Source organism: Aphelocoma coerulescens, chromosome 5, assembly GCF_041296385.1.
Source record: "Aphelocoma coerulescens isolate FSJ_1873_10779 chromosome 5, UR_Acoe_1.0, whole genome shotgun sequence".
In the NCBI taxonomy this organism is placed as follows: Eukaryota; Metazoa; Chordata; class Aves; order Passeriformes; family Corvidae; genus Aphelocoma; species Aphelocoma coerulescens.
In genome coordinates this window covers 28,170,994-28,198,569 of record NC_091019.1, presented here as the reverse complement: position 1 = coordinate 28,198,569, position 27,576 = coordinate 28,170,994, and the positions used below count along the sequence as shown (strand labels likewise).

Below are 27,576 nucleotides of genomic sequence, written 5' to 3'. Positions count from 1 at the left end.
AGGTGAGTGAAAAACTCCTCCCTGCAGATACAGACATTAATTTCTGACAGCTGATTTTTACACCTATCTTGGATAAAGTCACTGAAAAAGGGCAGAGCCTTCTCCAGCCAGTCCTCCATTTAATTACTCCAGTATTTGAGACACTCATGCAAATTAGCAAAGTAACTGTTCAGCAGATGGTAGTGAGCAGCAACCCATAAAACAATAGTTTTAATCCCTGCTGGTAAATTGCTGGGTGACCTCATGCAAGTGTTTTCCCCTTTGTACCTTGCACATGAAGACTACAAGCTCTAGTACAATCAGGTTCCAAGGCCTTTAAGCATCATCTGCACCAACAGTTCAGTGGTACCTTGTTAGGACACAGCTGGAGTGATGTCCACTTTACCAGCCTAGCCCAAATGCCCTTCAGTTTTTCAGGAGGTTTGAAGCTGAACCAACATACACTATTTTTGGGACAGGGAAATTTCAGGTTCTAGTATTTTCAAACTCAAGAAATATAAAAAAAATAAAGCCCATGCTTGCAATATAGAAAGTTTGCATGCTAGAAGATGGAACACCGCATCTCACATGTTTGAAGCTACAGAACCAGGTAGAACACTGTCAATTTCTACAGTCCAGAAATGATCTTCTAAACCATCAGACCATACCTAGCCCACAAGAGGCCTTAATTGCAGCTAAATTTGCAAGCGAGTTTATGAAGGCACTTCTTAGTCTAGATTCCTTACTAGTTTAAGAAGTAACAGTACCAAAAATGCTTTTGTGCATATTTCTGAAAGTCCAAACCTGTAAATCAAATTAAGGCAGTAGCTCAACACTTCAACAAATCCTACCCTTTGTTTCCAACACCTGTGTAGAAGAAAGCTGCATCAGAGAACTGCTATGAGAAATTACTGTCTTGTCTAGGTCACTCTTTAGCCAGAACAGCTTCCCAACCCAGTACACCCCATGGCTGCATAGACGCTTCCAGCAGCACAAAAAGTAGTCATGAGAGGGAAGCAGACAAGGACTGCCCTTCCCACAGCATTGCTGATTTAAAGCATTCACTGAACCTCATCTTTAATTTTTCTGGTCTAAAAGACATTTCTCCTGGGGACTTGCTTTCCTCTGTGGCTGAGTATCAACTTCTATCTACTGTTCCATTTAAGAAACTCTGATGAAAAAGAAGACAAGGATTGAAAGTGGACTATGTAACTACATTCTGTACCAAACCACCTACACCTGTACTCTAAATTTATTCAACCAATTTTTCAGTCTAGAAGCTGCTAAAACCAGTAATTTTCAGCCTAGTATAAACAGAAAGGTGCTGAACAGAAAAAGGTAAATAATTGTAGTCACTATCAAGGCTGCAATACCAGTACATGAAATACACATGGCCCATGAAGAACAGGTGGTTCAAAAGATCACAAAAAATGGGGGAATGGGAACATACTAAGAAGGTGAGTATTGGGACTCTCACAGCCAAACACTTAACTAGTTAAAAGAGAGCCAAGCAAGAAGACAACAAACAGAGCAAATAAACGTAGCACACATGCAGTGCATTTGACAGAGATACAACTACGAAACACCAGCAACCCTGCAAAAACCTTTGATTATTGGAAAAAAAAAATAATAGTCCAGTCCATTTTTGGGGGGTCTAAGAACTGTTCTCTCTCATTCCTATTCTGCAAGATACCAAAGTTTGTCCTGCACCTCTGGGCTCTGGTTGCAGTTTCTGTAAGTCATGGCTTCTCAATATTCTTAATGACAAGATCATAGACTTGCTCCCTCAGACAACAGGTATGGGTGTCACTTAATCATAGGATGGTTTGAGTTGGAAGGGACCTTTAAGATCACATAGTTTCAACCTTCCTGCCACAGACAGGGACACCTTTTACGAAATCAGGCTGCTTAGGGTCCCATCACACATGGTCTTGAACATTTTCCAGGGAAGGGGCATCCACAGCTTCTCTGGGCAACTTGTTTCAGTGTCTCATCACCCCCCAAGTAAAGAACTTTCTCCTGACATCCAACTTAAATCTCCCCTTTTTTAGCATAAAATCATTCTCCCTTGTCCTGTCATTACCTGCCCAAGGAAAAAGTCTCTTTCTGTATTTTTTTCCGAAGGTCCCTTTAAGTATTGAAAGGCTCCCTGGAGCCTTCTCTTCTCCAGATTAAACAAAACCAGCTCTCTCAGCCTGTCTTCATAGTACAGGGTCTCCAGCCCTCTGATCATCTTCATGGCCCTCCTATGGACTTGCTCCAGCAGGTCCAGGGACAGGTCCTAAACAGGACCTGTTTAGCCCAGGGGCTCTTCCGGACTGAACTCCTGCTTTTTGAAGGGGTACAAGAAGTTTTAGAGAGAACAGATACTGATTTCTCTGTAACTACTGAAGAATCATGGTCTATAGAATCCATGTCTCTTCTCAGCTTTTGAAGTTTGTTTTTGTTTTTTAATCCAGTGCAAACTTGGACATTCCTAAGAGAAAATATCATATTTTTATTTTTGTAAGGTAAGAAATGTTTATATTTTTTCTGTACCATTTACAGATTTGGGGATATTACCATGTTTTGTGTATTTCCTCCACTTGTACAGTTTCAGGGCTATGTTTTTCATTTCCAGGTTTCTAATCCTCTTCCTCATCTAGGATTTACTGTATGTCTTTTTACGACAACATTGGGTTTGGATCACCAGTCACCCAGAGTAGATCATACAGCACATGTTCACTCATTTTCTATCTACAGGATTTTTCCCACCCCCCTGCTCCTTTCCAGCACAGCACTGAGGTTTTTGGTGAGCAGTCTACAATGATGACCAATATGAATGGATATCATCTTGTTTTTAAAGTTTGTTGCATATGGTGAATGTCTCTTAGCAAAACATAATATGTGAACTCTCCTACCACACAAGAACTATCTTTTCACCTTGATGTGTGCCAGGAATACAAAACATTCCAGATGCAAGTTGTGCTTAACGGGAAAGAGTGCTATTTATTTCAATCTTTCATTACCTGATTCATACTGGTATTATGGTTGTTTGCTTTTCCCTCATTTATGAAGGATGAGGACTCAGGTAGCACCTACATCTGGAACCAAGAGAGCCTACTGTGCAATCAGAAAAAGTCTGAATGTGACAGGTGGAAATCTCAGCAAGGTTTCATTTTAAGGACAGCATTTACAAGGTTCTCAAGATATGAGAAAGATAAACATACCCATGCATTTGACAAAGCCAGAGGCTATTTGGTTTCTTTGAGCCTGAGGCCTGACTATGAAATGAAGCCAATACAGAAGATTTTAGGGGGAAAATAATTGCTATTTTTGGAAAACTACTTGGAACAAGTCTGCCCTTTCATCTCTTGTTTTCTTTTGTTGTTAATGCAACCACAGAACTGAAAGAACAGATCAAAGAAACATCAGAGAACAAATTAATCAAGCTGTTGTGCCAACTTGGTGTGCTTACACCTACAACATTAATTATGCTTGAAGCTGGAGAAGGCCTGGAATGCCAGCAGCAATAGCACTGTTTGCCAAAGCAAAACTGTGCTGGACACATCATCCACCCCTAGCCACCCTTAAAGAGAGCATTCTCTTAACAGCTGCTCCTCTTTAAAAAGTTTGTTTACCATTATTTCTTTTTCTACTAAGTTACCCTGCATTCCATTGTGGATCAGTAAGTATTGGTCAAATCACCTTCCTCAAGACCCAACCAGTGTTAGAACATGACAAATTCCTGATTCCTAAACGAGACCTAATTCAGCACTAGAAATTGGCAAGAAACTGAAATTATGAGTAGTGAGCAGCATGAGAGAAACTACATTCAAAAAATATAACCAAGAGAGAAAGCCTTCAAATATTTTACTGTGGAAAGCCTATATTCTACACTGTTTTCAATACTTAGCTGCAGGAATTTTAAGGATATGCAACGCTCACTAGAAGAATATTAAATAAATGCAGAAATAGCGTTGTCTCTGCTGTCAAATAAATTCTCCGCCCCAATGCTGATATGACTGACAATTTCAATATAGGACCGGGTCATGTTTATTTCAGAGCTATTAAAAGCAAAACTGGCAAAAGAAGAAAAGAAATCTGAAGCTATCTTTTTCCATTTTGCAATTAACAGAGAAAGACAGCGCTGAGACTAAAATTCCACTAGTCCCTGCACAGCCATTTTCCCAGGACTAGCAGGATCTGTTTCTGTGCGCTCTTGCTGGAGCATCAGTGAGGTTGCTGCTGTGGAGCCACATCCTGAGCCCAAGGCTTCCAAGGGTGCTGGGGCCCAAACACTGAGATCACAGGACTGCACTAATCACGCTGCTGTCACTTACTCAGATGCATCCGCTTCAATGGAAAACATCCTACTTCCAAGCTATCTTTTCTTTGTTTAATTGTTACAGGAAGAAGAGCTGCTCAGAGATGGAGGTCGGCAACAGAATAATTTCTTTGATGGAGAGAGGAGCTGGCAGGCAGTCCCAAACTTCAGCTGCATGATTTCATCTGCCTGAACTCCCAAACCACTGGCGGCTTAAGCCAGTCCCAGGAAGTGCAATAGCCCCCTCTGTGCAAACAGATTATCTCACAGGACCACCTCTGATTTATAGGAAACAATGGGAGGAAACAGAGGAGCTACTGAGGTCACATGCTTTACTGGGAAAATCGTTTATTTCCAAGTTCATGAAGAATCACAAAAAGCTCGTCCAACCCATCACTCCACTGTTACTCATTTGAGAATATGAGAATCACGAACATTCTGAGTTGGAAGGGATCCACAAGGATCATCAAGCACAACTTTTAAGTGAATGGCCCATATGGGGATTGAACCCACAATACTGATGTTCTTAGCACCATGCTCTACTATCTCTAAGTCGTGCACCTTGGCAAACCTGCAGCTTGCCTCTGGTGCGTGCCTAGGCAAGCTTGGCAAATACCTGGTTTAGTATAAGCATAGCTGCTACATCTTCATACATCCCTACCACACCTTGGCAGAAGGAGATAAGGTTAATAGACTAGAAATGACAGGATTGGGCTCAGCATATAAAAGAAGAATAAAAATGAACATTTCCAAATGGTCATAGGACAAGATGGACAAGCCAAGTACTATGAAGCACATAGAGTCGGAAGGGCTGGGGATGGACTTGTAGCTGGAATGTGGCCCACAAGAAGGGCACAATGACAACAGAAACCATACCCAATTTCCAGCTAATTGGAAGCTATTTCAGAATAAAAGCATCCTGGTAGGTGAGAGAGAGAAGATTGAAACACTGATGTATTGAGCTGCAGATGGTTCTTAATTTCTATGGGATTTTGTAAATTATAAACAAACATCTTATGTTGGTTTTTTTTTTTAATTGGCAGCATTCTCCTCAGCAGCCAGATGAAGCAAAAAAAAAATAAGCTATGAGCAGCTGAAGCACTCTTCAACCACTCTGTAACTTGCAGAGAAGTCCCAAAGAATTTAAGATGCTTCCCCCTCTGAGTTCATCTTTATTCTGTTCCAGAGTCTGGCAGGATCACCAAAAGTATTGCCACTGTGTGGCAAAACTTTGCCTTGAGCACTGATTCTTAGAGGAAACTGGGAGGGAATATGGTCTGGATGGGTGATCCAAACTGTTCAAAGGGATCTTCCACACCACAGAACATCACACCCAGTGTAGAAATCGAGGGAGTTGGCCAGAAGGGGCCAATCACTGTTTGGGAATGGGCTGGGCATTGGTCAGTGGGTGGTAAGCTGTGCATCACTTGTGTTTTTTGGGTTTTATTCCCCGCCCCACTTTCCCTCTCTCCCCTCCATTCCCCCCCTTTTCATAACTACTATTGCTTTTGTTGTTATTAACTTTATTTCAGTTATTAAACTGATTTTATTTCAACCCTCGAGTTATACCTTTGTCTGCTTGTCCTCCCTATCCTAAAGGGGGCGGGAAGAAGTGAGCAAGTGACTGCACGGGGCTAAACCATGACAGCCAGACTGGACGGAGCTTTGAGCAACCTGATCTATGGAAAGATGTTTCTGCTCATAGCAGGGGAAGTGAACAAGATGATGGTTAAAACTCCATTCCAGACAAAACTATTCTTTGATTCTGTGATTTCAGTTCTCTGCATCTCTCCTACTACAGTGTCACCACACATTCTCCTTTTGTGGGTTCTTTAAGCAGCAGGACGCTACCCCACAGAGACATCTGTTGTCAGATATGCAATTTCTGGAAATGCAGAACACACAGAGCTGTGACTGTGAGAGTTTTTCTCAATTCGTTTTAGTGACTACCTGTGAAAGCAGAAGTCTTTCTGAAAACAGAATCCCTGTTCTTCCTAAAAAAAGTCAGTCCCTTAAAGCAGAATCCAATCTGGTTTTGCTGAGAAATCAAGCAGTGACTTTCACATATGCACAGAGATGGCCTAAGCTAAAAATCACTTGTACAAAGAAACACTCATGAATATCTACCTCCTATCTTCATTCCAGGCTGCCACAAACATTTCTGCAGCTGTGCAACAAGCTATATCAGGATAGCATTCTGGGTTAAAAATAGCCTTTCTAGTCAAGTTCGTTTTAGCCCTTAAAATGTCATTCTTTGATCAGCTGACCACAAGCATCAAACATGCTTGTGCCTGCATAAGGAAGTCTTTTCCAATGTGAGAGTTAGCTTATGCCATAGAAGACATGTGAAACTATGGTCTAAATTCCACAAAATGAAAGAGAAAATACATAAAATCAGCAATATTGGTCAGATTCCTGATCCAGAAACAGCTTTTACCTGAGAAACAGGACAGATCACTGCTTTTGCAAATGACTAGAAGGTACATCTACTTCCCTGGGCTTGCAATAATATGGTAAGCAACAGACTAGGGTCCTGATTCCCAAAATGTACTGTAGCACTTTAACACACACTAATGTCAATAACTCAGAGAAATCAGACACAGTTCATTAGCAGGTTCTAATTTAAAGGTATAAAGACAGTATTTCTCTAGAAACTTGTTAGTAAGAGAATGAAGATATTGAATACAGGATTCTAAGAGAATGGTATATGCCCATGGAATGGCTCACAAAAAACAAGCCCTATTTATGCATGGATTTGGTGGTTGCAAGAATACACAAGTGTGGGAACAGCTCTACAAGCTTTTAGTCAACTTCCTCAAAAGACTAAGCATTTTACAGTTCCCAATGCAACATGACAAACAAGACCTGCAACATACAGCGGCCTTTGAAAGATCCTAGAGCTTACCTTAGCTCTGGTCACTATAGACAAAATACGGTATTGGTGTCTTTTCCAGCTTACCATTGCTGATTTCAGGCAGATCAAACTTAGTGAAGTCCCACCACTGGAGCCGATAGGTGGTGTTGGCAATGTTGCTGGCTACAGCTGACTGTCCATCCCCAATCACAGCACCTACAGAAAAGAGGGGAATAATTAGCAATTTAACCTCTATGAGATTAAGCAGAAAAAAAGCTGGGGAGACAAAACCATAGAAAACCTTTCAAAACTCAATAATCAAAACTCTAGATTCTTAAAGAAACCTTATTTACAGAAATGGCAGCACATCCTCAATAAGCCACAGAGTACAGGAAATTAACAGGAAAGCATCTCCCTGCAACACATTTGTGAAAGAAAATAAAGTAGATAAGAGATACTGCCCAGACAAACAAGGCAGAAATCTTAATCAATTCATTTGGTGCAAATGCATTCTACTTATCAACAGTAGTGAAGCTCTATTTTCACAGACCCAAAATTGCCTACTACAGCTATGAAGGCAGATCAGAATACAAACTGAGGAAAAGCATTTGCCCTGGCAAATTACACACATTTGTGGATATAATCACTGCTCCTACTGTAAACTCCATTCAGAAGATACAGGTTGCTTACAGTATTTGTCACATAGTAAGGGTTGTAACAAAATATTGGCCTGGAAGACCTAGGAGCTGGCTCTTTGCTGCTCTGCGTGGCCCAGCCTACAGCAGGCAAGGGCTGCTCTGAATCCAGGCAAATGCCATGACCCTTGCTCACTGCCCAAGGATCTGGGCAACAGCCCAAAATCAGAAAGCTAAGCACAAGTTTTCAGAAACTATCATAAAGAACCTCTTTTTCCTGGCAGAAAGGAACAGGTTACTCAAGCCAGCATACATTTGAGAAAGCTCAGATGCATTAATGTGATTCCCAGGGAGACAAACGGAGACGAGAGACAGTTCATCCACTGCAGTACTACAGTCAAAAATCTCATGCTGTTTGCAGTCTCTAAGGCCTTCACAGACACACAGCCCATGTACTACACACACATTCTGGCAACCAGATAAATACAGGGTAATAGAATTTGATAAGGGAGAGCAAAGTAAGATTATTCCCAAGCACAGTGACTAAAAGCAAAGCCTCCAGTGTCTACACAGTCTGGATTTCAGCATCCCTGCACTGTCTTTCACTGCGGGAAGCACAGAGAAAAGTCCGTGCCTTCACTCTCCTGGAAGGGCTTGCTCAGGACTTTGCTGCCAGAGCAGCAGTAGTAGAAGAGACATCACTTTGACAACTCTGTCAGACACCTGCGCAGAGTTAAGAGCCTGCTAACTGCTAGTAAGTTAAACTGGTGTGGAGGAAGATGGAGAGAGTAGGGTGACTGGATAGTTACTTTTCTTATCAAATCCCAAAAGACCACTCAGGCTTGGGAAAAGAAAGAAAGAAACCCAAAAACGCCTGAACACACAAACACACCAATGGGTTTTTTTTGCTTTCTCAGCAAAGCAAAGAGCAAGGTGGGCAGGGCAAAGTAAGTAAGTAAATTCTAAACTGATGTTGATAAATAAATACAACAAGAAAGCTGCTTGAGTCCTGATTTTTGGTTCTAGAGAAAGCTCAGAAATATACCAAGAACAAGACTTCCAAGCAGACAGCTTTACACTGTGCACTCAGCTCTGTCAGACCTCCAGCAATCAACCAACCTCCACTGTACATCTGCTCAGTCTCTGTACCTGCCTCTGTCAGATGTGCATGTATCACTTGGAGAGCAGAATTAAAAACATTTCCACTGCTGTAACATATGCCCAAGGCCTTGTTCTCTATATTCCTCAAAACAAAGGGCTCCACTGAACAGAAGATATGCACTGGAGAAAGCAGATTCAATTAATTAATGAAATTACACTTTTCAGAAGTAGAAGAAGGATAATTAACTTTTATGTTGCATTATCTTTAGAAGTCTTCTCACTGCAAGCCTGGGTTTGGTACACAAAGGCAGCTCTTCTGCTCTCTTGCCTTCAGCCCTCAGGTAGAGAAGAGAAAAACAGGCTCTCTACAAATTTGAAGCAGTGGGACTTCCTGCAGGGAAACAGTAACTAACATCACCAGCAACGCAGGAGTGCCCTACAGCTCTGAGTCAGGCAAGGAAAACACTCTGTAAAGATCGGCAACAGAAGCTCTACTGAGGGCACATAATTCCAGAATATTGCTCTTATCACAGATGACCATTACAAAGTTACATCCCCTGTTTGGCAATGAGAACAACCTTTATAGATGTAACAAGTAATATATAAAATGGAGAAGAACATATCTTGGGAGAATAATTGTGCTCTCCCTCTACATCAAAGAAGCTTAGCAACATCACTAACTGCTCCACAAACAGTAAGTTCATCTGGCTCATACAACTGCTGCACCTACTGCTACATAGTACCATAAAATAGCAGCTGGCAAGAAGATTTGATTTTTTTTCTGTAAAATTTCTCATCGTTGCATCCCTTTGCCTGTAACCTTCAGGTTAGTTATGGGGTTCATCTGAACCCTCTTCACCTCCAAAGGCAGTCACATCATATGCAGAGAAATTAACAATGGAAAAAAGCAGTACTGCCCCATCTACAGGACAGCCCCACACAAATTTCAGAGCCAGCAGAAGCTATTGAGTAATGCTAATGCTTCAGGTAACAGATACCTTTATCAAAGAGATTAGGACACAGGCAAGAGTTCTTAGTGTGGAAGGTGCATGATCAGAAAAATCTGGTCCATTTCTCAAAGGCTTCAAACCAGTCTACCTAACACTAATCAGAAATCCATGGTCTACATCTTTTATCAAGTAATTATCTCTGCTTATACTAATTATGTAATTGAGGAGTGCCATTATTAAATTATATCTATATACATATAAGAAAGTAGAATAACATTTGTATCACAAGTCCTGCCAGATGCCTCCCACATGCACGCATGCACTGTCATACAGTAAAGATGATTAAAAGCACGTAAACATTTCAGACAATGAATTAAGGGAGGAAAATACCCCCTTAGCACAGAACTATGCTATCCTATCCTGCGTTGTCCTCTTTGGATTAAGGGAAAGATTTCAGATCATGGGTGGAAGACTTGGAAAGTTAAAATCCTCACTACAGAGCTTTGGTTCACCATGCAGCATGAGAACTCATTCTCAGCTGGCTTTGCCCAGTCAGGGTTTCAGTCTGGATGAGAGCAGAAGGTGCTGTTGCTTCTCAAGTTGTAGTATATGTAACCTGGAGGCAAACAACACACTTCAGCTTCTTAAATTTGGGCAGCAACAGATCAGCTCTTAGAAGCAGCTGTTCTCACCAAGCACCTGACAGTCCTCATTCCTGGGTCTTCCACTGTTTGATGGGATCACAAGTGACTGCAGTGGGTACCCAAGGGTCTTGGGCTTGTCATCCTCACGAACAGAACGACCTTTTTCTGCAGAGATGATGTAGATTTCAAAATGCTGAAATCCAAAGCAAGGGCCAATTGAAATGCAGTGAACGTAGGTTTGATTGGCAGCTTTCCTGCGTCTGTCTATCACTGCGTAATAAACACTGGATGATGGCAGAAATGAAGATAAATGCTTTCAGCAGCCCCCCTTTTTCCCTCCACCACCCCGAACTCCATCCACCCCCACTCAGCACATGACAGAAGAGTTTAAAGAGTGGAGGGGGGAGAAAGTCTTAACAAAGACTTAATAAAAAAATCCTCAAATCTTTTCTTATAGGCCACCTACACGGTGACAGATATTTATCCATCAGTCTCAACCTCCTCAGAGGATCCAACGTATCTTGGCATATGGAGAAATGAACCTTTGCCAGTCAACTATTGCTCATTTATGAATCAAGCCATGCAAGCCAATGTCTGAGTTGAGACTGAAAGGGAAAAAAGGGGCGCAAAACCACTTCCCTTGGCACTCCAGCACTCCCTCACTGAAAAGTAGGCTCAGTTCAGACTACTACTGTTGAACTCTCAGAAGAACTAATATTCTAGAGCTACACAGGCTTTGGGGTACAAGTTTTAGGAACATGATACATCTGCATAGTATGGGAATTTCTTTTCCATGTATTTAACAGAAACCAGAGTTCAAATTTTTTCTAGACTAGATCCTTTACCCTTAATTTGTTAATGTCTGGCAGGTCCCCTTGTAATAAGAGAAAAGTTATTGTGATGCTTACAGATAAACTTGAAGAAGTTGGAGAATCCTGTTAGCTGATTTGTGACTCAGTTTGAGGGAGTGATTAGGCCCTGGTATAAAATTCCCCCTAGATTAGTACTTGCATCTCTAAGCACAAGTACCTTTGAAAAGTAATTACCTCTTTATGAAACCATTTTTAACTGTAGCTGATACTGAGGTTAATCTATACTTGGAGAAAGGATCTATCAGAACTGATGGGTTTTACATTTACTTGTTCTAGATTTACTACAATCCAGGCTCCAGAAAGTCTAAAACACAGGACAAACCTATTTGACAAACCAAGGATAGGACTCTTTGCTGCAAGAATACACCAGATTCTCTCAACCAGTTCTGAAACAATTTGAACTCAGGCAAAATGATTACTGAAGTCTAGTGGAGATTCAACAGGTTCTTACACATTTCCAACCCTCAAGTATTTTATGGGACAGCCTAGTTTGGGGGACTGCCTTTGATGACCAGTAAATATATTAAATTCTGAATGTGAATTTGACAAGTCTCAGCAAATCTTTGTTCCGGGCTACCTCGAAGACACAGCCTTTGAAGTGGACGAACCATCTAAAATTGGGCTAATGCTGTAGAACAGTATGCAGAGCAACGTCGTATATTCAACCATTTGTTTTGCTTGTTCTTCAACGTACAAGCAAGCTGTAAATAGGAGATGGGCAAAATGATTTTCATGAATGGATGCACAAAATGCTACTAAGAGTAGCTCAGCATACGCTAAGCACTGAAAGGATCTTGGATTCAACATTAACTGAGAAAGCCTCTAAGAGGTCTATGCTCTCTGAAGGCTGAACCTTCAAAAGGCTATTATTTTTTCTTTATTCCAGATGTATAAAATAAGAAGAAATGTAATTTCCCATTCATGTTCATTCCTACTGCAAAATTTCCTTTTAAAAGGGGCAATACTTAGCATGCTGAGTTCCACAGCCCTATCAGCGATGGGAATTGGAGCAGGGCTCAGCTGTAGGTAAGTGAAGATGACCATCCTAATGGGAACCAGTCAAGTGCCCAAGGGGCCCACTCACATTGAGAACAATGCAAACATCATATAGGACAGGGAATTTTTCAGCCACAAGTTTTAGACTTCAAAAGGAAATCAGTTAATTTGCAACAAACACAAACAATAAAAACAGATGTCTGGTCAAAAGCCTCCACCTCCAATAGATTCATGATGGCTCCTTGACGTCTTACCTTCCTATATTTCATTTCTTTGTCTGATCATCTAACAATTAATAGAGAAATGTGTCTAATAAGCATTTGTCTTTGATGGTAGAGTCCAGTTTCCCCTCAGGGAAACTAGAAGACTTTAAGATCCTTTTGAAACGCATCCCCTCTTATCTGTATTGTTTGCACCTCATCAAGCAAGCTGTCAATTCTTCTCCTTAAGAGAATTCACACTCTGTTGCTGTTCACTCAATAGAGATCCCCTTGCTCATGTCGCCCTGGTACAGAGTTGGAAAATCAGATATGCAACAGCACGGGAGAGTTTCCTGAAGGAGCAAAAGTCGAGCCAATAATACTTGCACAGAATAGAGGATGAGGAAAGTCCTGTACTCTGCAAAAAATAAATTATCTTATTACAGCCTTTGCATGTGCACACTGGAGCAAGCAAATGTCTCTGTTTAGGAAGGCCTCATCCTACTCAGGGTGACCAATAAAGGAACAACCAGTTTCATTTCCCTGCAGTAGCTACATCAACCCTCTCAGCTTCTGTTAGTGACACATCATGATCTAAGTCTCCCAGTTGACAAGAACTTTCTCCAACCTTCCAATATCAGATATGTACTGCTGAACAGAAAAAAACCCAAACAAATAAACTGTGAGGAATACACAGAATCATAGAACTCCTTCTTTCTACCTCCCAAATCACTACCAATCAGCACCTCAAGTATAGCTCTGCCACAATCAAAGTCTAACACGATTTAAACAGTATCTGCACACTATCTTTTATCTGTAGGATTCATAATCTTTTTTGCCATAAAAGGAAAAATACCCAAAACACAGCAAAACAGAGAGAAAAACCATCTGAACCATGGGCAGACCAGGGTATCTTACTCACACTTCACCTTAGTGATGAGTTGAGAGCAACTGCTTAACAACTGCTAGAAAGGAGAAGGGATGAATGAGACGAGTGAGATCTCAATTTTGGCAACTGAACAGAAAGCAACAGTTGCATGTTGTCAATGATATATAATTATTTAGCTTATGCACAGTTTAAATGTTCATTCTTGCAGGGTATTAAGTATAATTCACCAGAGAACCGAAAATCCAACTTGCAAAAGAAGCAGAACTGCAAGTCTTAGTGCTGCTCTTACATCTGTACAACTCAAATGAAGCTGTTAAATGCTATTTTCTCCTCTATAAGAAAATCCTTATGAATAAGGACTGTTCGGGCTTAGCTATTTGTGTTCTCATCAGTCATTTATGATGCTTTTAGCTGCAGTGGATGGGAAGTTCCCTGGGAAGGCTCACTACACAGTTGTTTTACACTATGTAACAGCATGCATGCATACACATTTAAAAGAGCAAAACACCTCTTCCTTAGGGACCATCATGAAACTCCCAGAATTCTGATGCTGGATACAGTACTGGAATGGCATACAGAGATGGAGGTACTCCATGAAGCCCTCAGGTAAAAATAAATGTCATGGGGCTAGGCAAGTCAAAAGAAATCTTTCTACAAATTGAGATGCTGCATCATTGAAAGAGTTTAGCAGGAAAAGGTTATGGACATAAAAGAAACACCGATTAACCTTGGCTGAAACAATTTGTAAGTTGTTTGAGAAGTGGGTGGTAAAACAAGCTCTCTCTTTTTTCATTTAGGCCCCTTGCTGGGAAGGGTACTCAAAGCTGGAGTCTTCCTATAAGCAAACTGCTGAAGCTGTTAAACTTGTTTTGAGATCCCTTCTCTATTTCTATGCAATAGCAGCATGTGTTAAAAGCATGCCTCACACTACCATATGATTCAGGCAGTAAAACATGTTTCCTTCAGTATAGCCTTTTAGGGAAAAATTCAAGCACTAAAAATATATTCCTATCTGCATTTCATTTAACTAATGTTTTGGTTTGACCTTTTCTGCATACTTGCAGCCTTTTATACGATTTGTCTGTATGCATTAAAGAAATCCTAACATAAAACAATGAGTAAATGGCTGGAGAAAGGGATTTACACCTTCTTCATACTTTCTGTTATAAAATCCTCTGATACTTACAAAATCAGCTATAAGAGCCATGAAGCTACTGCCCTGGAATGGGAGTCTGAAATCTGCTTACTGGAAAATACTGGGGAAATAAAGACAATCTTTATCTTGTCAGTGTGGGGAGAAACAATAATTTGGGTTACAGGCATTTCTGCATCTGGAGGTCCACATCAGTCTACTAAAAAAGCAGTAAGATAATACATTTGAAATCTGCTCTCAGCAACTGATGCTGCAAAGAAAAAGTGGTTTTGCAAATTAATGAGGGGGGGTGGGGTGGGGTTGGGTGAGGGGAGCAGTGAATGAGTCCAAGATACACTGATAGATGAAAAGGCAGAAGACAGCTGAACTCTGCCGTCTCTGAAGAAATGTGTACTCACTTCCTTCACCTCTGAACCCGCACATGCAGGCATGTTCACAGCCCTGCTTCCTTGTAAATTTCCAGAAATAGTGGGTGACTCTCCACATCAAAATGCCTTATCTCTCCTGCCCGAATTCAACGAAATCCCTGGTAATGTGAACTAGGAAGGTCTCAATTAATGTGTCCTCTGTGCGTCCGGGGTTCCTCCCTCTGCTTACTCTACAACTCATGATGCCTCTGCTCCCTCCCATCACTAAGTCCCTTGCACCATTACCAAGCCCTTCATTAATGCTTTTGGAAGTCTGCTTTTTAACCTTCACATCTGTGTTTATTCTCGGCACAAAACCAGAGTAGAATCTGTGCCTGGCAGGCATTTCCTTTTGTAAAACTCCTTCTTCTTTCCTTTTCTGACTTTTCAGAGCATGAAATGCGCCTGCTAATCCTAATTGCTGCAGATGGAGAGTCTCGAAGAGACTAGACAAAGGGGGCACCCTTCCGCCAAGCAGCTGTAAGCAGGCACCAGATTCGTAAATTTCTCGAGTTTCCAGAGCTCCCATCTCCCTTTGTCACATTTCTGAAGAACACAAGGACGAAATTCCACAAGTAGCTATACCAGGAATGGGGACTTGCCTTCCCAGACTTACCCTCTCCTGCCTAAACGGCCCTCCCAGCACAAGAGCACAACTGAGCTTAATGTGTGACCTGACTCAGGGTGGGCAGTCCTCAAATATTGCTGCTGTATGTCAAAGCAAAAAAGGAAATGTCTGGCTTTTAAGGGTCATTTGCCTGTCTGTATCCCAACATCAACTCTCTTACCAAAGAAAAAGTTCATAAGGTCCCACTGGCACATCCACACAGTTGGCCTTTCCACTAGCAGTGCCTTGGCCGGTAACAGAGGTACCAAGAAACTGAATCAGTATGGTATTAAGACATTTTTGCCTCCAACAGCCATTGAAGAAGTTACCTTTCTGGCTTAGCAGTGTCTGGATTCAGAGGAATATTTCCACTGCAGCAACAAAAAATTCCTTCAGAGGGTTGCTGTCATCGCCTAACCAGAATATCCTTACCACCCAAGGCTAATGCTTGTGTCTTCCACAGTTGCCACACCACACTCTCTATGAGATCTACTGCAGTTCACTCACCTAACATAGATGCTAACACGCATCAGACTAATCCAACCTTGCCAAAAGTGTTGTATATTGCTTTAGATCATTCAGAGGTCTTGTGATTTTTTTGTTATAAAGACTATTTGCCAAGACTGTTGCCAACTTAACCCATATTCCATGCAGGTTATACTTTACCATCAATTCCATAGCTCGCCAGTCAGTCTGGCCACACTTTTAGCTCACACTAAGTAATTCCTCTTCCTAAGAGTCTCAAATAATGTTGTAACAGCACTCCCATCTAACCAATATAGCTATGCCAACAGACAGATGTAGAATAGACACAAAAATAACAAGTCAAACTGCTTTACACAGAAAAGCCTTTTCCATTGTGAGTGTGCATTTTAACTACACAAAATCCTATTAATCCAAACAAATCAGCAAGCCAAATTCCTGCTACCGCCTCTGCAGCTCTTACTGCAAGAATGTGTGCTTAGCACAACTTGAAATGTGCATGTCTTATGCCAAAACACCCATCTGCAATGGAGAAAAAACCTCAGCAATATCTCTGTAGAGCACATGCATGCCTTATCAATGACCACATTGCAAAAATACAAACTTTCACTAATCCAAGAAGCAGTATGCTCCCTGGAAGAGTTTGAACTCTGGAGATTTAACTGTGTTTCAGTACAACAACAAGCTTCCACACTGGAGCCACATTTCATTGTGGAAATAGCAGTACACAGTATTAATAAACACCAAGCACAAAAAACGTATTCAAAGGCTTGTACTTGCCAGAGAACGGAAGACTTGCAAAAGTTATTACTATCCTTAAACACGTTTCAGGGCTGCTGTATTACAGCACCAGCCCTGTGCATCCAAACTCATAATGAAAATGCTGTATCAGCTTAGTGGCACAGACTAAGCTACCATCACAATATAGAGCACTAGCTAAACATGCTCAGTGGTGGATTTTCACAGGAATTATATCCTGTGAGCAGGACAGGTCCCTTGAGGAAATATGTATCTGTTCTGAATTTGCACTCATCTAGGCAGGTTAAGATGAAGTCACATGCTGTCAGAGAAAAATGCACCTCCATTAATCTAGGACAGGGTCCTGACAACTTAGGTAAATTCCAGACAGTAAACCAACAAAGTGTCTTAGGACAAATGAGGAGCTGACAGGCGAAAGTTACAAAATATATTTTAACGTGTACTCATTAAGAGCCTCTTTTCAGACCTGTGAGTGTCCTGCAGTCACCATGTGTGCAAAGAAAAGAGGCATTAACTTTGCACACATTTAATGCTGGAATACAGCATTAACAATACAATACATGAATACAAAGCCAGAAAGACATCACTAAAGGGAACCATTTACAAGGTATCCCCAATCTAAAGAGCAAGAAGAAGAGCAGGCAGGACAGGAACTGCAAAGTAAGCAGACAGACTTGCTGTTTGCTGCGTAAAGTAGTGAACAAACACACAGCCAAAAGAAAGCAGAAAACGAGCAAGCTAAGAAAACACAAAATCTAACAGTAGTTTAACTCATGTGAAGGCAGTTTAAATTTAAAGCATGGTGAGATGGCAAGGAGGAAGCCCAGGCTGGAAGAACACAATGGGAAGATCACGTTATTCCAACTGAAACAGAACAAAGTAAAAGAAACCTACAGCAAATAAAGTACTTCATTATCACAATGTTCCAAATGCTTTCTCATGGAAGAAGTTTTGAGGGTTTGGCATGATCTAAATAACACCAATGGAAACAAGACTCGTTCCTTATTGCCACTAGCTTTAATGCACAAAGCAGGTTGCAGCACCCCAGCAAGTGTGCAGGGATCTCTGTTTGGAGCCAGTGCAGAGATTCAGGCTCAAGGTGTGACCCAAATCCCAGGGTATGCAGAGCAGGACTGACACAGCACGTTAGTCCACACCTTGACAAACCATGAAAGTAACAACATGAAAGTAACCATGCAACATTTGGAACAGTGAGGCAGTGTCAGAGCTCCCAGAAGTCAGGACTCCACCAGCAAGTTTGGCCAAACTCATAACCTTGCAGTGACTTCTGTAAATCGGTGCCACAGCTCAGTTCAATACAGACAAGTCCAATCCACTGCACTTACAAAACTGACTACAAGATGAAAAGAGACCTAACATCTTATCCCACTATTTTTAAGAAGTGTTGAAAGTCAAAGCCACATCCAGAAAAACTAATGCAGCAGAAGTACTTCTATTTCAGAAGCTACTCAGCATGCAGGCCTTGCACTGCACAACAAATGGATACTTAAATGGGTTTTAGTTCTTTTTTTGGGCAAACTTGACCTTAATCCATCTTGAATTAGCTCATAATGCTTCCAGAGGGTCCGAAGTAGACCTGCTCAAGAAGCTGCTGTACAAAATAACCACCACAGCTATTCCACACAGCATTTACAAGCAAAAGTGGAGAGAAATTTCACATGATGAAAATAGGGCAATCACAATTTACTGGTTTTCAGTAAAATTTTAAATTATACACAAACAAGATTTGGAGCAAGCCAAGCTGTGCTGGAGGATAGGGGTCAAAAACCGAAAAGGAACTGCGGCGAAATGTTCCAGGATCTCATCCTCACAGCAGCAGAGTCAGAGGTCCAGCTCCTTACCAGATCAAAGAACTAGCAGTGCTAAATTCTTCAAGATGATGAACCCTCCAAAGGCAGTCTCTCAGTCCTAGGATTCAGTGTAAAATTACAGTCCCAAATGACAATTTCACTAGGCCTCACAAGTCATAGGACAGCAGAAGTTAGGCAGTAGCTCACTAAAATCATAGGAGTGATCAGGGACACCGACATCCAGTTACAACTAGTTTCTCTGCAAGCAGAGAAGTTATGACAGGGATTTGCCTTCAGCTTTCACTGTTTCTTGTGCCAACAGACATGCGCCTACCCATGAATGAGGGTTCTTCCATGGAACCTCATCAGACAAGCCAGGCCAGGAAAAGATAGAAACACACACCTCTTGCTTAACTTACATGCCTTCCACATACAGAATCCAACAAAGACCTCAGCAAAATGCTTCCTCACCTACCTTTCAAGATCTTTGCAAATCTGCTTACTCCATTTGGCCTATGAGATCTTTCTCTAAACTTTATTACTGAGTCCCTCTCCATCACAACTTAATGTCTTCCAGTGCTTACCATCAGCCCTTCTCTCTTATTTCATCTTGCTATGATTTCTAGTCCATAAATACTGTTAGTTATTTGTCTCTCCTCAGCCTTCTTTCTCCTGTGTCACCTTTTCCTTCCACTCTGGCAAAGTATTTTTGGATTTCCTTTACGCTTTTCAGTGTCCTCACAATGGGGTTGTGGGGATGTATATGTACATGTTGGGTACTTGCCTCCTTCCTTCCCCACCAGATTTTGAGTCTAACCACCCCTGATACCAGTACCCATTGCACCATCTATTGCATGACAACACTAATGAAAACTGCCACCAAACCAGTTCCCTCCACTACACCTTTCTACTCTGGCACCTCAGAGAACTCTTGAGATCTGACTCAGTTGGTCTGTGGTGAACCAAAAGACAGATCCTCAAACAGCTTCTGTGTGCAGCACACCAGGAGACATCACATGGACGGGTGCATGCATGCCCACACCATGAATGCTAATATGAACAATTGTTTGAAAGAAGACAAAGTGTTTCTCCAGCTTAACTGAAACCCACGCCTGCAATCCCAGCTACCTTTGACTCACTCCTCAAACCCTCCCCTCCTCCAGCTTCCATTTGTCTCTGCGCAGAATCTCAGCTGCTTATAAGAAAATTACCAAGTAACATTACTTCCTCTACCTTTTCAACCTTCCCTTCCACTCCTGCAATTCTTCCCATAACAGACAAGCATGTTCCCAGTCCTTCTAAGCACTCCACCCACCTCTATGATTTTTCCCTCTTTTGTATCAATTTCTACCCCTTGCCATTTGTCAGTAAACATGTGTATGCTCCTCTCACAATACAAATATGCATAAACTTCTTACATTTCTAAATTTCTCAAGAGACTCTGGATCACAGTTTGGATGTCTAAGGTGAGAAGGGGAAATGCATTGTCGCATATGTCCTCCCCATCTCTAGCTGTCAAACTGTACCACAGGAACTCCTGGCAGTCACTGCTCTTCTTCCTCTCCAGTATATCTTCCATCTCAACTACGACTGAACCTGCTCTACTTCCAGTGACCCCCTTGCTGGCCAAAACTCAGGACTAGTAGTCTAACTGTCCTCATTAACTCTTTCTTAGCAAAGGTAGTAACATTTTTGATTCTTCGATTACTCTTCCCTTGCCTTTTGTGAATGACTTCAGCCTACCACTACCACTCTAGCCAAACCCAAAGATGCTGAAAGAGACAACCAAGCAATTATGACCATCACTGCAACTTCTTCCACACTCTGCTGCCAGCCCTGAAGTTATCTAATGGGCCATAAGCCACACCTACCTACTCCTTCCCACCTATTGCTGCAAAACCTGGTGGACTGAAGCATATTGATACACCTGAAATTGTACCTAGTTTCAGGCAGTGCTTGAAGCAAGGGGAAGAGATGTGAATCTGGTTCCCAGAGCAACAAGAGTGGAATTCAGAAGCCAGGTTACACGGGAACTCAGAGTCCAGAGCTGTTATATTTGTAGAGGATGGCTCACAGCTCTCACTGATTTTGAACTCTCAGAAACATAACAACTCCTGCCTGCCAGGGCTTCTGGATTACAGCCCACACTGAGCTCAACAGGAGAGTGTGTCAACCTACTGCTCAAGAAAGCAAAATACAGCTTCCTTTAGTAGCACTAACTTGCAGCTCCTGCTTAGCTCAAAACCAGCTCTGAGCTCCTGCAGACACCAGAGACCATTCCTACTTCAGCCATATTCCAGAGGTGTTGGGTGCACTAATTTTAAAAATAAACAGGGCATGGAGAGACACGTATGAGATATGCCTCCACCTTTGGATCCTGTGTGCATTTTCTAGTGTACAAAATCTCCTGCTGTCTGCATTTACTTTTGAGTTCTGAGGCAAAGAGTTAAAAAGCTAGTATGAGCTTACATAGCGCTCTCATCCTGACTAGAGCCTGTGTTTGCCACTGCACAAATGCTGTTTGGCTTCTCTGCTCAGTTTTCTTCAAGAACTTCCCCATCTCATGTAAGACACTTAACACCTTCCCCATTTTTAACAACCCAAAAGCACTGACAAATCCAGCCTTTTTGGGGAAAGTCTGAAGCCTAAATTTATTTCCTAGGCTCTGCCCTTACCAAGGGCATGTTCTAAAACTCCTCCAGGTTCCACACAGGGTAATTTATCATGGCTCATGTTAAGGGAAAATACCCAGGTAAGACAAACCCACAAATCAAAAGTAACTCTGAGGAAGCAAGCAAGTTGTCACTAACCCTGCAAGATCTTCCCATACATCTTCCCCCACAATCAAGGAAAGCCAGCAGACTAGAAGCATAAAACCAACAGTACCAGCTGAGTAACGATACATGTGGAGGGAGAACTACTACTGCAGAATCTAATAGCTAACACAACCTTTGATTTGTGTGCATTAAGTGATAACAGATTGTGACATTAATGCTCAGTTATAAATAAAACATCCAATGGTACAATCCTATCTACCCGCAAAAGGGACCAGGAGATCAGTACACAGTATTCTTACCAGATCCCTTATACAACATACAACTATGTTGCCAGAGCAAGAACTTCCTCCATCTTTATGACAGGGTGGTTATAAAAATGTCTCTGAAGATGTTCTACACTGGGCGTAGCAAATCTGGCTTAGGGTTTGCTTTGTGGTGTTGGGTTCCCCCCCGCCACACATTACACATTAGCAAAAATCATGACAAATCTCTTCAAAGATGACAGCCAAATGTGGCAGGCCACTGAGGATTCCTACCCCTCGGCACGGCACATCTCATGGGCTCCTGCCTCCCCTCTGCGCTCTGGAGCGTGGGTAACTTTTTTTTTTCCCCTTTTTAAAAGGAGGCAGCAAGCTCTGGGAAAATACTTTTATGGCTAAGTGAGTTTTACCACCCACAAAGAGACAGGTCCCCAAGGGGCCCTCACCGCCCACAAAAGATGAGCACTTCTGCAAAGCCTTACCCCTTCTGATATAATGATATCTAGAAATTCATCTCTTTAACAATGCACACAAAAGGAATCAGCCTGCACCCTTCACTTTTAAGAACATGATCATCTCTCTCCAATGCCTTTCTGAATCTCAAAGGCAGCTTTAGATTCCCAGTCACCAACACAAAGAAAGGCTTACTGGGACAGTTTGCATCAGAAAACACGTTATACAAGCTTCCTCAGATGCAATGCTTGCTTCCATAGTGCAGCACTGGAACAGACTATAGCTTGTGACATGATGCAAAGGGCTGGCAGAAGCTCTCCAGCAATGGGACCACTGATGACACCCTATGAAAACTCCTGTACATGTCCCAGGAACTTTGAGACCAGTACTATGATCATAAATTTTCCTTTGAGACTAGGCAATAATTTTGCTAGTTTAAACACTCCATGTACTAGAAAAAAAACCTGTTTCAGCAATGAGTTACCACAAGGTAAGTGGTGAACTTTATGCAGCAGGACTTTGTAACACCACCACTCAAATATCTGGCGCTTTTTTTCCAGGCTAAATTGTTCTAACATCAGGTTCTGCACCTTTCTATGCCTTTTGTCTATTGTATTAAAGAGTGCTCTATCAGAAATCTTTCCTCCACAGATGTATCTAGACCAAACAAGTAACAACAACTACCTACTACTTCTTTGATTAGCTAAGTACATTAAGGTTATGTCATTCTATAGCTGAAGTTTTCCTCAGCTGAGTCTTACTTCGGCTATACTGAGTCCTTCTGAAATGCAGACACAAAGAGTTGCACATGGATTTGAACATCATCTGGAATGGTGTCAATAAAACCATGTAAAAAGATAACAGTAGTTTCATACTCCCCAATATTGCCTGCCTACACAGGGTTGTAGAGCTGTATCATCATGACAAGAATTCATATTCCCTTGGTTCACATGCAGCTCCTCAAAGCCATTTTCAGAGTCACTACATTGCCCAAAACAAAGTGGGATACACATTAATGGTCCCAAAGTATCTCATCTCACTTTGGGCTGTAATAATACTCAGTCACAATGGTATCGTTGCTTGGACCACCACTGGGAAGAAAGCAACTGCAGGAAAGATCGGCCCTCCAAGTAAATAGATTTTGACTGCCACTCTCACACTCCATATTTTACTATCTACAGTCAGAAGTGGATTGACCCCAGATCCCAAACACCTGGTTCTTTGAAAGGTCAACAGCAATTAAGAGAGCTTAAGAGCTAGCTTGTTTGAAATACATCTTGCCTCTGGCAGAGAGTCATTCCATAAAACTGCTTCTTTATCTGTCCAAAATCTTCCCTGTTGTTTCAGCTTAATTTAAGGGCTTTTGAGTACCATTGTTCACATTTGAACAGTCTTCCACAAATGCATATGAAAGTTGATGAAGTGCTGGTAACAACCCTGTAATTGCATCATCATCTTTTCTGGGATACACAATGGTAAAAGTGCAATTAGTATTTCAAGGTTCTGTATTTGGGGCCTTTTAACCCTTTAATACGACTTTATCCTGTGGGGGACAGTTGTACACATTGCTCTAACAACTTCTCTCACAGGGGAGCATAACCAAGGACAACCCACTGCAAACGCCTCCACAATTCCTGAAATGCAGCCAGTCACAGACACTATACGGCACACTTGAGTAAATGCAGATCTTTACAACTACTGCTCATCTCAGTGCAGTATCACTTCCAGATACTAGTCAAAAATCCCCTGATGCCTCAGACCTCATCAAGCACCTCCTGTGAAATGAAGTAGCCTGCACTCACTCTAACCAGAAGAGTTGTGCTTGATCTAATCTCACTTGCAAATAAAAACCTGTAAATTATACTCACAATGTACAGCCACTGACCCAGACCAAGTCTTTCTATGGACACTTCTGCTACATAAGCAGGCAACTGAGAGGATTTCAGCTTCCAGTTACCAAAGGGAACACAAAATGAGACTCTTGGCACAAAATAAACTCATGGAAAGTTAGTAACAAAGCATTTTCCAGTACAATCTGCTCTCTCAGGCAAAAGTTGAAAGAGCCCAAGTCCTCTGCAGTACAACCATCATAAGGTTTTACAATAGGATTAGCAGATAATGCCAATACATACAATCAGAAGCAGCTGTACCTACTCCTGCAATACAGTGTTTAACAGAACTACAACAAACTATTCTCACCTACACTGAACCCCAACATAATTTCAGTGTTCCTGTGGTACCCAGTCAATTCAGAGAATCACTGAAGACTGACAGTGGAAAGGACCTCTGAGATACTCTAGACCACTCTCCTGCTCAGAGCAGGGTGAATTACAGCGAGTTAGCGGGGACCATCCCCAATCAAACTTGCCTATCTCCAAGGGTAGAGACTCCATAATCTCCTCAGGCAAACTGTACCAAATGTGACCACTCTCACAGTAAGAAAAAGTTTCCTTGAGTTCAAATGGAATTTCAACTTGTGTCCATTGCCTTTTGTCCTTTCACTGGGCATCCCTGAAAAGAGTCTGGCTTTCTTCATTCCCTCAGTTATCTATACACATTAACAAAATCCAGTCCAAGCCCTCTCTTCTCAGGCTGAAGAGTTCCAGGCTGAGTCTCTCTCTCTCTCAAGACAGTCTGTAAACCCTTACTCATCTTTGTGGCCTTCACTGCACTTACTCCAGTATGCCCATGCCTTTCTTGCACTGGGGGTCCAAAACTGGACGAAGTACTACAAATGTGGCCTTCCCAGGCCTGAAGACAAGGATCAACACCTCAATCTGCTGGCAATGCTCTTTCTAATTCAACACAGTATACTGATGGCCTTAATTTCTGGAAGGACACATTTGCTGGCTCACGTTCAACTTGCTATCTGCAGAACCACCTGCGGTCATTCTTCCGCAGGTGTAGGGCTTGGCATCTCTCTTCACTGAACTTAATGAGATTTGCAGGTCCATTTCCCAGTCTATCAAAGTCCGTCTGAACAGCAGCATAACTTTCTGGTTCATCGCTTACTCCTTCCAGTTTTGCTGCAGGTGCACTCTGACCCATCAGCCAAGTGATGAATGAAGATCTCCTTTTCTAGATAACATCCTTTCTGCCATTAGAGCAGGATGTAGCCTGCCTAATTTTAGGCATATAAGTAATCCACAGCAGAAAAGTACTCTTTCAAAACTCCCTATCTAATCAATGTTAAATATACTCGTAGCTCCACAGAGGATTCAGAGCACCTCAGTTCAGCTCACTTCAGGTGATGAATCCTCAGAGCAGAAGCTTCTTTTTCTCCACTAACTATACAGGAAGCTTGGCCTCCCAAGTCAGATGCCCCCAAAGTTACAGTGTAAATACCTCCCACAGTGCACATAGCTGTGGATTCTTATTTCCAGTTGACTCACAGTCCTCTCAATTAACACATTCCCAGACTTAGCAGATTGTGATAAACTATGGCTTGAGTTACAAAAGCATAAAGGAAAGACAAGAACAAAAAGGACTGAGTAATAGCAGGCTTTTAAGTGCTAATAGCATGATTTTGACTCTTTAGATCACCTTTACTGTGCAATATTTAAGAGACTCATGGAAAATCTCCAGTTCTCAGGTGTGACGGTTCTTTCCATACAAAGACATTGGTACACAAATTTATTTCAGAAGTTAAACTGATTTTGGAATCACTCAAGCCTTGAGAATACTCTAGTCTCTGGAATCAAACAAGGGATAACATCTTACAAGGGTTCTGATGCAAGTTCATTCCATCTGCCCTACAATCTCTAGTGCTTTGCACTCAATGTCTCAACCAAAGAATTCAAACTGTACCTGTTCACAGATGTAAACAGAGAAGTGTTTGTGACCACAGACCACGTCTGTTGCTAAGTGGGAGATGCAAGTGAGCAGAGACACAGAGCAAGTAGGGCATAATAAGCAGCCAGCCAGATTAAAGTTATTCCATACAGAAAGTACCTTGACACTTTCTGGCTGTTTATGTTTTGTATATGACAGCGTACAGCAGAAACGGACATCAAAATGAGGATGAGTAACTGCTCAGACTCCCAATGCAGAATTTGATATTTTGGATGTGGGGGAAAGGCTAACTGGAAACAACACACACAACCTCTTCCATCACATAAATGCACATGTTAATGGCTTTCTCTTAACACTACCTATCACCCACTTTCAGGATACACGTAGATAGACAGAACTAAACCCCGTTCAGCTCAGAGGAGAATTTATCTGCATAAAAATCAAAGCCACTAGCTTAGGAACATTTGTGGGGGTCTTTGCACTGGACTAATATTTCAGAAGAGATTGCCTGTAGGTCATTCAAAGGCTAATTGCATCAACTACCTATCAGCCTTCACTGTGCCAAGGTACAATGATACAGGATGACACAGATTACAGCACCAGAGAAGAGGCAGCTGGACTGCCAATTAAAGCACAGAGCCGGAAAAAACAAACTCGCTGGTGTCTTGCAATAAAGGGGAAAATTACTAAGGTACTAGAAAGATGGACCTGCTAGGAAGAATGTGGCATCTGTGGATCAGCTATCTGATCCCAGTGTCACACAAAGTTGTGTATTATGAGTTGTTTTCTAGACTTGTTTTTTTAAGCATTAACAAACTGTCTCCTATCTTCTGGGAGAAGGATTTCATTTCAAGGATGTGTGCTAAGAAATTCACCTTCTGACCATAATCATGATGTGGTATAATCCTGTAGCCACAGCTGCAGAATCCATGAACTAGAAGTCAAGAAGGGATCTAATACAATGAGAAAGCTAACTTACAGTATATGACTTTATTCTGCACATAGGACACCAAACTACCAGATTTTATTTATGAGCTATTCCACTGTAATTGAGCAGCAACATTAAAAACTTTCAGTTGAAAGATGATCTAGGAAAACAGCATCTGAAGAGAGACAAAGGCAGGTAAGAGCTGAGGTGCAGTAGCTAACATTTGTGAAAGCTCAAGGGCTGCAAGTGTGTTTTTAGAACACATGAAGCAAACTTATAAGGGAACACTTAGGTAAGACGATGTCACACAATTAAAGTCTTCTCCACATTTCCAAAATCCTACTGTCTTCAGAAGCTTAAGTACCATGTTGAGGAAATCAACATCTCTAAGGATACCTCTCACCAGTCCCATAAATAGACACTCTCCATCATTCCCTCCTGTAAGAAGTTCATTCATTTGCAATTCAGCCATACGGCCTCTTTTTTTCCTTATATCTCTGCATGAAAAGCTGCACTTTCACAAAAATTATAAACTGATCTCAAGTCTGTGATGAAGGTTGACAGGTATCTATAGCTCTCAAGTCACAGAAGAATCTGAGGCATATTTTAAAGCCTCTTATATCATTTAGTGTCCACTGACGTAGATCACAGAAAGACCATAAAGAATAAGTTACTCAAAGGTTCACATCTTTCCATATTTAGCAGTACCAAACAGACTTA

At 41.7% G+C, this 27,576-nt stretch overlaps 1 protein-coding gene across 5 annotated transcripts in view; it reads right to left on the bottom strand.

The window, feature by feature from the left end:
- Positions 1 to 27,576, bottom strand: part of AMBRA1 (autophagy and beclin 1 regulator 1) — a 131,462-nt gene that overhangs the window by 44,529 nt on the left and 59,357 nt on the right. For all 5 annotated transcript variants that reach the window (XM_069017316.1, XM_069017313.1, XM_069017315.1 and 2 more), the window contains one exon: positions 7,245 to 7,355. In XM_069017316.1, the coding sequence (XP_068873417.1) occupies positions 7,245 to 7,355 (111 nt within the window). The remainder of the gene's footprint in view (positions 1 to 7,244; positions 7,356 to 27,576) is intronic.